This window comes from Borostomias antarcticus (assembly GCF_949987555.1).
Source record: "Borostomias antarcticus genome assembly, chromosome: 2".
In the NCBI taxonomy this organism is placed as follows: domain Eukaryota; kingdom Metazoa; phylum Chordata; class Actinopteri; order Stomiiformes; family Stomiidae; genus Borostomias; species Borostomias antarcticus.
In genome coordinates, this window is record NC_140235.1 from 11,408,235 (window position 1) to 11,419,075 (window position 10,841).

Below are 10,841 nucleotides of genomic sequence, written 5' to 3' on the forward strand. Positions count from 1 at the left end.
CCATCACAAATAACCCATCCACTCACTGTTTTGATAAGGGGGCTCTTGAAAGAACACTAGTAGTCTGTTTTCTCAGCGAGTGAGTGGTCCTCTCACTGTGTTGACTATAATTCCACTCAGTGCAGGGTGGGCTAGCCCAGCAGAGGTGTCAAATGATCCTGTTTTCCCAAGAGTAACCCTATTGGACAAACCATCATGGATTTCACTGTTTACCTCCAGTCCACGCCTGAGGTTAAGCTGGCTGTCAATCACTCCCTGGTTATAAAGACTTTCTTTTCATCCTTAACATCCACAACGTGCCACCTTTTGATTTGAAAGCACAACCTATTTGGAAAAGATGATAATGGGTCCCCCATTAGCAGTCCTGCTGGTGGTTCCCTCAGGTGAAATAGCTCGAGTTCAACATTTGAACCAAAGACCGACAAGGTCAGAGGCGCATTCTCTCTATTGACCATAAACAACTTTGACCCAACTCAAAGAGAATGTCAAACTTTAAATGGTAGGTATATGTCCAAAAAAACAACAAATTCCTCGTAAATCAAAGTGTTTGTGTGTGTATATAATTGGATATAAATAGGCCTATGAGTATGGGGCTACTAGCATTCAGAAACAGCGGTGAGCAACACGAGCATTAGGCACTCCAAACCCCTGTCACTCCAGCCTGCAGAGGAATGAAAGAACCTCTTCAGTCACGATACGTAATAAAAACACTCAACTCCCCGGAGGGAAGACAGCCATGGTGAATAGGTGTGAAAGGATGCACATATCTGTGTGTGTGTGTTTATGTGTGTGTGTGTGCGTGCGCGCGCGTGTGTGTATTGGAATAAACATCCAAATACGGGCCACTAAATTAACATTCATCAACAGCTGTGAGTATTTATCGGTCATGTTGAGACCTGCGTGAACAGACAGGCAGCCCAGCCTGGAGGCCACTGTGGTGGAGCTGGGTATAAACCAACCCCGTGTCAAAAGTCACAACACAGCCTACTGACCTGTGAGAGAAAGGTTGAAAAGAACAGAACCCACTGTAGTGCAACACACCTACACGTGTGAGGGTTAGGCCTATAGATGACCGGTTATCTTCAGAATCTTGTGTAAAAACGTATATGTTGGCAGTTGATGACCCCTGTCAGCACACTCACTCGGTGTTATTTGGTGCGTCGTAGCACGGTGGAGGCAGCCAGAGAAAGCTCAATAATAACTTCCGTCATCTTCAGTCTGACCTCTCGCTGTAGGACGTGTACACACATGTAAACACATGTTCATATCCCACAGGGACAGGCTGGGCTGGGCTGAAGACGTGGCTTGCTCATGTCAGATGTATGACTGTCATTCTACTTGCATGTGATTGGGCTCGCACACCTGCACACTCATCAATAGTCCTTTTGCTCATCTCGACAAAACAAATACACCTGAAAAGGGCCTTTGTTGTGGCTTATTATTAATCTGTGTGTGTACGGATGCTTAGAAAAGATCATCTGACTCTCAAAGACAGTGTTCACATCATGAATGAGTGGCACTTAATGGCTTGAAATGGGTAACATGGCTCTTTGGCGCCATCTACCAACAGTTTATGGGATTCAAAGAATGTGACTCGCAGGTAATGTAATTTACACAATCGGATGGGGCTCTTCAGCCATGTCTTGTATAACTGAAATAAAGACAGATACAGATATTGCTACAATAAATCGGTATTCATTTTCAAACAAGGCAGGTCTTTCCGTTTCCCTTGAGCTACAGCAGCCACTGAATGATCACTGTCAAAGATAATTTTGCAGAATAAACATGCAGAGTACTATGTATTTTCATAGAAAGTGAAATCAATTGGTTAATGTTAATGTCAATTCAAATCCTATTCACGTGCTAGGCATTGCACATTCACAAGACAGTAGCTCAGCCATTAATCAATCAATCAATCAATATATTAGTTGGATCATTATTTTTACAACTTTCTTTTCTTAGAGGAATTTGCTTTAAGTCATATGCAATGCCATGTTAACTTGAGTTGTAAGACAAGATATGGCCCAGGGATTTGGATGAATTCAAGGAAGCACAATTCATGGACACACAATAATTCCTACCTTAGCCTACATTCTTACACACTAGTGCACATATTAATCATTGGTACAATCTCACTTTAGAAAAAAAAGTGTTCCAATGGATTTGGAACTGAAATTCACAAGGGTTTGTACTGGTGATATTCAGTAATATTTCACTACTTCTACAGCCACCCATCTCTGAGCTACGTGGGCTCTGTTGATCAGAAGGCTGTCGTGTCTCAGTAGTCTGTTCCATCGTACGTACAGGTCCAGGGTCAGTTGATCAGAAGGCTGACGTGTCTCCGTAGTCTGTGTTCCATCGTACGTACAGGTCCAGGGTCTGAGTGCTGACGCTCGGCTTAATGCGCTTCAGGGAGTCCACAAAGTCTGTACACTTGATGCTCCGCATCTGAAAACATCCACATGAAAGCGGTCAATCATTCTGGCAAAAATGTCATAGATGTACCACAAAGTTACAGAGACAGGTGCGAGATCAGAGGAGACGCCTGACATTTCACCGACAAGATTCAGATGTCGTCGTTCTTACCTCACTCGCAGCCATGTTCTTCACTTGTTCTGGTCTTAATTCTGTGTAAAAAGAAATAGAAACATGTATTTTTATGAGTAACGAGCTGCGTGGGCCATGCAGCTCCTGAAGGTAAAACACCAGTGCTGTGTAGCCTTGCTTTCCATTATACAACAGCTAGTTCCAACTGCACATTGTGATATCTCTTCACTTTAATTGCATTTTCAGAGGTTGGGCTCACCTCTGATTGGTCCAAGAGCAGCATCCTTGGCCAATGAGGTTAGATCACTTCCTGAGTAGCCCACTGTTATCCTGTTAACAGTCCGGGTCCAGCACAATTATTGAGTGTTAATATTGTAAAAAACAAAAGAGTATACTGGATGACACAGCCGAGTGTGAAGTGGGATCGTACTTTGCTAGATAGGCCAATTCCTTCTGGTCTAGTGGGTTCTTATGCTTTCCCAGAAGATGTTTGAGCAACTTCAATCGTGTCTAGGATGAGAAAAAGAAACATTAACATCAGGTCAAAATGAAGATCTAAATCATGAATGCTTGGACATTTAATTTGCAGTTAATTTGAGTAGGAAAGATGCAATATGAAAAGAACATCCTGTACCTCTTCTGTTGGTAAAGCTACATATACCCTTTTTGCAAAGCGCCTGAAAAGATCAGCATAAAATGTCAGTATTGACATTCAGTCAAAATCGTTTCAATGGGACATTTTGATTCATAAATAATTCCATCGGTTATAATGTTCAGTTGGTTGTAACGTAATGTTGAAACAACAATAACCACAGTAATACAACATTATTACACAGTAATACAACATTATGACAGAGCAACTTGAAATTTTACTTTCTCAATGATGAATGAAGTATTGAGAACTGCTTAAAAGTTATCAACACACCATTCTTAACAGCCAGGGATGCAACGCCTGTACTGTACCTGAGCACTGCCTCGTCGAGCTCCTGAGGCCTGTTGGTGGCTCCCATCACCAGGACCCTTTCATCCCCACCTGACTGCACCTGGAACCAGGACATGTCCAATATCAGTAGGGATGATGGGAATGGGACAATGTATAGACGCAAGGATGGTAAATGGTAAATGGACTGCACTTATATAGTGCCTGTCGACCTTACCGGACAAAGCGCTTTACAATGGCCTCTCATTCAGAATCAGAATCAAAATCTGTTTTATTGCCAGGTAGTTTTTACACATACTACGAATTTGTTTTGGTCACTTGGTGCAATAACACTGATGAAATGGTAAATGGACTGCACTTATATAGCGCTTTTATCCACACAATGGCCTCTCATTCACCCATTCACACACACATTTACACACCAATGGTGGCAGCTGCCATGCAAGGTGCTAGACTGCTCATTGGGAGCAATTTGGGGTTCAGTGTCTTGCCCAAGGACACTGACATGTGGACAGGAGGAGCTGGGATTCGAACCTCCGACCCTGCGGTCATTGGATGACTCGCTCTACCACTGAGCCACAGCCGCCCCTGATACAACGTTAGACAGGGTGCAAGGACTAGATGGGACAGGGCAAAGACAGGACAGTGCAAATGAACAGTGCAAAATACAAAATTGTGCGTGATGAGTGTATATACAGTATGTGTACAGTGTGTGCCATGTTTTTATCTCCACCCCAGCGAAAGCACAGGGCGAGAGGTAATGTTTTCAGTGGTGTGTGTTAGTTTATTTGTTGGTTTGTTAGCAGGATCACGCAAAAACTACCAGACTGATTTTCATGGAACTCGGTGGAGGGGTGTAGCAGGGTCGAACTCAGAACCCATTACATTTTGGAGTGGATCCGAATCACGGGGCAGGTCCACGAGCCGCCCAAACACGGCCGGCCATTCACCTCCATTCATTGTCAATGGGGGGGAATGAAACTGCCATATCTGGACATGGGAAGGTCACAGAGACACAGGGTTTGGACTGGCATAAAGCTCTCGACCTTATGAATGCAGCAATACCAAACATGTCCTGCTCGCATGCACCTGCAAGCGCACACAGCCATAAAATGCATTTGTGGGTGGAGGCCTGTGCTCTCTCAACACCATTTCTAGTTATACAATATGTGTGCCGTTGTGATATGTGTGTGCAGTGCGAACCTATGTACACTACAGTCAATAGTCATGCGCAAGAAGTGCAAAAGGGACAGGTCGGAGGGGAGAGAGTCAGAGGGGGGGAGAGTCAGAGAGTGGAGAGTCAGAGGGGGAGAGTCAGAGGGGAGAGAGTCAGAGGAGAGAGTCAAAGGGGGAGAGTCAAAGGGGGAGAGTCAGAGGGGACAGTCAGAGCGGAGAGAGTCAGAGCGGAGAGTCAGAGAGGACAGAGTCAGAGAGGACAGAGTCAGAGAGGACAGAGTCAGAGAGGACAGAGTCAGAGAGGACAGAGTCAGAGAGGACAGAGTCAGAGAGGACAGAGTCAGAGAGGACAGAGTCAGAGGGGAGAGAGTCAGAGGAGAGAGAGTCAGAGGAGAGAGAGTCAGAGGAGAGAGTCACAGGGGAGAGTCAGAGGGGACAGAGTCAGAGGGGAGAGAGTCAGAGGGGGAGAGTCAGGGGGGGAGAGTCAGAGGGGGAGAGTCAGAGGGGGAGAGTCAGAGGGGGAGAGTCAGAGGGGGAGAGTCAGACGGGAGAGTCAGACGGGAGAGTCAGGGGGGGAGAGTCAGAGGTGGACACTGATGAGGCTGGTGGCAGTGGGGAAGAAGCTGTTTTTATGGATGGACCGCAGTCTCCTGCCGAAGGGGAGTGGTTCTCACACGCACACAAACACGCACACACACGCACGCACACACGCACACACACACACACACACACACACACACACACACACACACACACACACACACACACACACACACACACACACACACACACACACACACACACACACACACACACACACACACACACACACACACACACACACACGGCAGCAGCTGCCATACAAGGTGCTCGATCAAACCGGCGACTATGTGGTCATTGGACGACCCACTCTACCTCCTAAGCCACAGCTGTTTTGAGCCAAAGCAATTTTTCATGGACATTCATTGACCATCTATACTAAGTGAAGTATGTAGTTTAAAGTGGACTATGGGTGATAATGCTGGTCTTACCCCATCAAAATGAATCAGGAATTCCGTCTTTAACCGGCGACTGGCATCATGCTCTCCCTCCCTCCGTTCACAAAGGAGACTGTCGATTTCATCTGTGATGAGATGTCGAAACAAAGATGGGAATGGCTGTTGTGAACAGATAATGTGCGAGGAGGTACAGTATGGTCAGGAGGACACTCTAGGACCGCACACGCATATCACATCGCACACACATAACCCTTCATACACTCGCTGTATGCACACTGACCGCACTCCATTTTGTATATTGTTTTTTGTATTCATATGTTGTGCTCATTTGCACTGTCCTATCTTTGCAATGTCCCATCTTGTCCCTGAACCAATGTTGTCTCCATGTTATGCAACATTAACTGAAGCAAATTCCTAGCATGTTGTAGACTGCCTGGCAATAAAACGGATGTGATTCTGATTCTGACAAACGAGGAAGTGAGTGGAGTGGATACCGATGAAGATGATGGAAGGCTGTAGTTCTCTGGCAACGGCGAACAGGGCCCTGACAAGCTTCTCGCCCTCTCCTACCTGTGATGGAGACACACAACAAGCCCCAGTCAGACTCAGCAGACAGGTTCTCCACTGTGACGTCTCCACAGGAATTGAGCATGTTAAGTAGGGGTGTAACGATACACTAATCTCACGATACAATATGATACACGATATTGGGTTGACGATAACAATACGATACGATACACTAAGGGCAGGTGTGAAGCGTTGCAGTAGTGCTGCCGTTCACACCAATAGTGCATTTCTCCACATTTCTACCCCACTACACTTTGTGAATTTAGAGCTTAACTGTTGTAATATCATGGATAGGCCTAGAGACAAAAGACGTGTTTGTTACCAGCGTTGTGTAACCAGCGTTCACTGATATACAATAAACATATCACAATATTGTTTTCACCTTGACGATACATATTGTGACGTTTCTGTATCGCCATAGATTGTTACACCCCTAATATTAAGTCAGACGTACATATTTAGAAGTCAGGCTGGCAGCGCTGATGTTGAAGAAGGTGGCTTTGGACTCCATGGCGACCGCTTTGGCCTGGTTAGGGAGAGCAAGGGGTTATGGGTAGTTTTTCCATCATGTATTGAAAGGCGTTATTGCAGAAAAACTCGCTACAACTCGCTAAACTCACACCAATCTTTTAACAACCATGTGCTAGATCCTAACAGTAGTAGTAATATGAAAAGAGACTAGGAAAGCACTCTCAAGTTGATTCACATTATTTTCCACACAGCTTATATTTCGGGCAACACCCTTCCTCAGCGTGTAATGGCAATGCGGCAATTTAAAGGAATAGTAAAGGGAAAATGCATATTTAGCCCTGTTTTAAGGTCACTTATGATCATATACAATGGTTCAGATCAAAACGTCGACAAAACTAGCAGTCTGATAATTGCTCTACCACCATTTTGGTCATACAATGGATGTGGGTGGGCACCGTGAAAAATCATTAAAAAACATGTTAAACTCTCAATTTCAAAAGCAATTATCAGACTTTCTCAAAAGTGCTAGTTTTGTCAACGTTTTGATCTGAACCATTGTATATGATCATAAGTAACCTTAAAACAGGGCTAAACATGCATTTTCCCTTTACTACTCCTTTAACATGCTGAGGAAAGACATTATTGTAGACTGATCAGCCCCTGTGCCTGAGGCCTGCCCATGGAAGCACTCACCAGCATGGTCTTCCCATTGCCTGGGGGTCCGAAGAGCAGCAGGCCCCGTGCTGGGGTTCTGAGGCCCGTGAACAGCTGGAAGGGTCAGGAGCACAGATGAAACAGAATGTATGTACATATTTTTTTATTCTGTTCTGTACTATACTGTACATATGTTGTACATATGGATGTATAGTCCCTGTTCCTCCTCATTGTTATGTTTACTGCCCTGTATCTAGTGCATTTTCCAACCTTGCTGTAATTTATCCACTGCTGAAACGGCAAATTCCCACCTAGGTGGATCGTTAAAGTAAGTGAGTCATTAAGCAAGTATCTATCTATCTATCTATCTATCTATCTATCTATCTATCTATCTATCTGTCTGTCTGTCTGTCTGTCTGTCTGTCTGTCTGTCTGTCTGTCTGTCTGTCTGTCTGTCTATCTATCTATCAGAGCAGAGCAAATCAACACAGCAGAAAATAACTGAAAGGAAATTTCATTCAGGATATTACTTCAGGTCTGAGTGCAGGCAGGATGACTATCTCCTGGAGTGCTTGCTTGGCCAACTCCTGCCCTGCGATGTCTTCAAAACTAACTCTCGCTCCACTGGGAAAATAAACACACAAGCATCAGTCACACCAGTGTCATTTCAAAGACGTTTTCAACCACAGTTCATCACCTTATTAAGCTATATAACCATGATGAAAGTGATAAATCTTCTCAATCTCACCTGTCCACAATTTCGTTAAGAATCAAGTTGGCCAGCTTACTGTCCACATTCTTGAAGTGTTTCATGTCCCTTTTTGGAGGCTGCTTTGATGCAGCTGGCCTACCATTTTGACCCACCTTAGGGGTAACCTTGAACCCAGACACCAAGGTCACAATATCAGAAATGCAAATAAACACAATCAAAACAACGAACACAATATCTGTGTGGGAAATTTGAAGCAGCATCAAAGCACGCATATGAGATCACTAAATGGTGTCGGACGGGTGTGAGGTCATAAGGTCAATACCTTTATGTTACTGGTCCTGGCACCTGGTCTGGCAGTAGTGGAAGGCTTGGTGTGACTAGAAACGCCACTTAGGCCAGGCTGGCTCCTTGGAACTGGCTTTGACTGAGGAGGAGGATGACCTGATGAGTTTGGAGGATCCAATTTCTTCGCTGCTCCGTTCTCTGTGAGATGAGAGAATTGGTTTTAACCACAGGCTAGAGACACAGCTCAACAGGGACAGTGTGACATCAGCCAGAAGAACAAAGGCATGCTGTGTAAAAGACTACAGTAGGACCCCACTCATCGGAACTTCAGAGATCCGAACCTCCCGGTCTACTGGACAGGCTTAAAAAACTTTTCTTTTTTTTTGAGCCTGCTATCTGGTTACTGGTGGGATTTTCATTACAGTACTGTATCCTACTGTGAATAAAAACAGAACTGTATGTAGACCTACATGTTGCCTGTAGGCTGTAACCTACTGTCACGTTTCATTTCTTTGTTACTCTAATGTCGAGCGCAAAACGCAAACGAGTCTGCTGCGAGAGCTGCATTCCTTGGTAGCCAGAAAGCGCGTCAGCAAACTGAAGCAGATGAGCATCGAGTCATTTTTCGTTCCCAGTTAATGGACTTCAGGAACACAGACGTGTTGTAAGCATGTACTGTAGATTAGCCTATAATAGGCCTACTGTATTTGTTAAATAATAGCCTACAGCCTAGGCCACGTTAGCCTACATCGGTTGTTTTAGAGACTTTCTTTTAGGCTACAATAGCCCTAAGACACGACAACTACTTGTCTGTCATTTCATTTATTTATTTATTGATTATCATTTGCTCTAATTGTTCTAATGTTGGGTTGTTTTTAGGCTATACCATTTTGTTCTGCGAATACAGTAGCCTATAGATGCAGCGTGGGCCTCATTTGAGAATAAAGTACAGTAGCCTACTGTATTTGATCAAAGCACGCACTCAAGTGGAAATTCGTTTATTTTATTATAAGCTACTGTAGGCCTATTATAGGCTAGGCTACATGAGTTTAGTTGCCTATTTGATTGCAATTTTGATGCATTTTCACAAGTAATTAAGGGTATTTATCGGTCTATTATGAGTCTATATGAAACAAGTATACCACTTAATGAATTTAGTGCATTTTAACATAAGTTTCAGTCATCTGGACATTTCAGAGATACAAACGACCTTCGGTCCCGTTGGGTTCGGATAAGTGGGGTCCTACTGTACTAGGGGATGGCTACATCAGGAATATGAAGTCAAGATTCTGAAAATGTAGACTAGCTGACCTAATAGTGCCAGACGGTCCGTTGCCATGGTGAGATTAGTCACCATCTTCTCCTGAAGCCTCTTTGATCGTTCATAGTGTTCTCCTAAAAGTGGTGGAAAAACACCAGCAAAGCATGTTAGCTCGCCAGTTCAGTTGACTGCGATGCAACCACTGCTTGCTCGTTGAAACGGTATAGGCATTACCTTCTCTTGTGATCTCTACAGCAATACCCCTCTGAAGCTCAGCAATGCCCTTCTTGTACCACTGGACTGCCTCTCCCTTAACACCTGAGAGAGAGAGAGAGAGAGAGAGAAAGAGAGAGAGATAGAGAGAGAGACCTTTAACCTTTAGTAATCCTTTTATTGGTGCAATTTAAATTAAGTTAAAATCAAGGATCAGGCCATTTCACAGCATAAACACCCTAGGGTTAGGGTTAGATGAGAGAGAGAGAGAGAGAGAGAGAGAGAGAGAGAGAGAGAGAGAGAGACATACAGCAACAATGTGTTGAGTCAGCTTGGCTTGAAACAATATAGCAATCATCACATGATTCAAACCTTTATCGTCCTCATCGATCCTTAGTGCCACGGAGATGTATTCGAACGCCTGTTTATGGTGGTTTCTGATCCGTTCGCTGTTGTCTTTACAGTCCTCCGGCCGTTTCATTTTGGCCGACATGGTTAGCTAGCCTAGCTATGAATATCAATAAACCACAGTTATGTATCGAACAGTTAGGTTAGCTAGCTGGACATTTAACCACTATTGACCTACTCTGGAAAGACGAATATTTCGCTAACCGCTGACAACGAAAAATGTTTGTTATATCCGGTTGTGCATCATCATCATAACAAAAACAGAAGTGGAGAAGTTTGCACTTCGCATGCGTGAAGCTGAAACGTGTTTAGCCTCAACAGTTGAGAAATGTATCACGTGCCAGTCTACCCGGTCAGGGCTGAGCGACGCGGGTGCACCGCGGGGCGACCCATGCACTTTTTAACTTTTCACAAAAACATTAGCCACGCCTGCAATCTAGTAACCAATCAGCCCCCTATGGCCCCTTTAAATAGCCAATCCAACTAGTTTTATGTAATTGCTAGAAAAAAATAACCACACCTCTTACCTGCATGGAGTAACTAACGAATCAGTGCTATGTACTAAAATATGATCAACCAATAAGCCTTGCTCAGTACTAAAACAACAGC

At 44.3% G+C, this 10,841-nt stretch overlaps 1 protein-coding gene across 2 annotated transcripts; it reads right to left on the reverse strand.

Annotated features, from left to right (window-relative positions):
- Positions 1–1,599: 1,599 nt before the first annotated feature.
- LOC311320751 (spastin-like) lies at positions 1,600–10,447 on the reverse strand. 2 transcript variants are annotated; one of them, XM_084452577.1, is made up of 17 exons: positions 10,197–10,447; positions 9,846–9,929; positions 9,662–9,745; positions 8,388–8,548; positions 8,102–8,229; positions 7,884–7,977; positions 7,393–7,467; positions 6,683–6,754; positions 6,156–6,231; positions 5,695–5,786; positions 4,373–4,477; positions 3,511–3,590; positions 3,182–3,224; positions 2,978–3,057; positions 2,807–2,877; positions 2,587–2,627; positions 1,600–2,448 (listed from the first exon to the last, which is right to left on the reverse strand). In XM_084452577.1, the coding sequence occupies exons 1-17, from the start codon at positions 10,315–10,317 to the stop codon at positions 2,323–2,325; spliced, it is 1,533 nt and encodes a 510-aa protein (XP_084308703.1). In that variant the 5' UTR covers positions 10,318–10,447; the 3' UTR covers positions 1,600–2,322. The 2 variants fall into 2 exon arrangements, with proteins under 2 accessions (XP_084308703.1, XP_084308704.1); XM_084452578.1 differs by lacking the exon at positions 4,373–4,477.
- Positions 10,448–10,841: the final 394 nt, after the last annotated feature.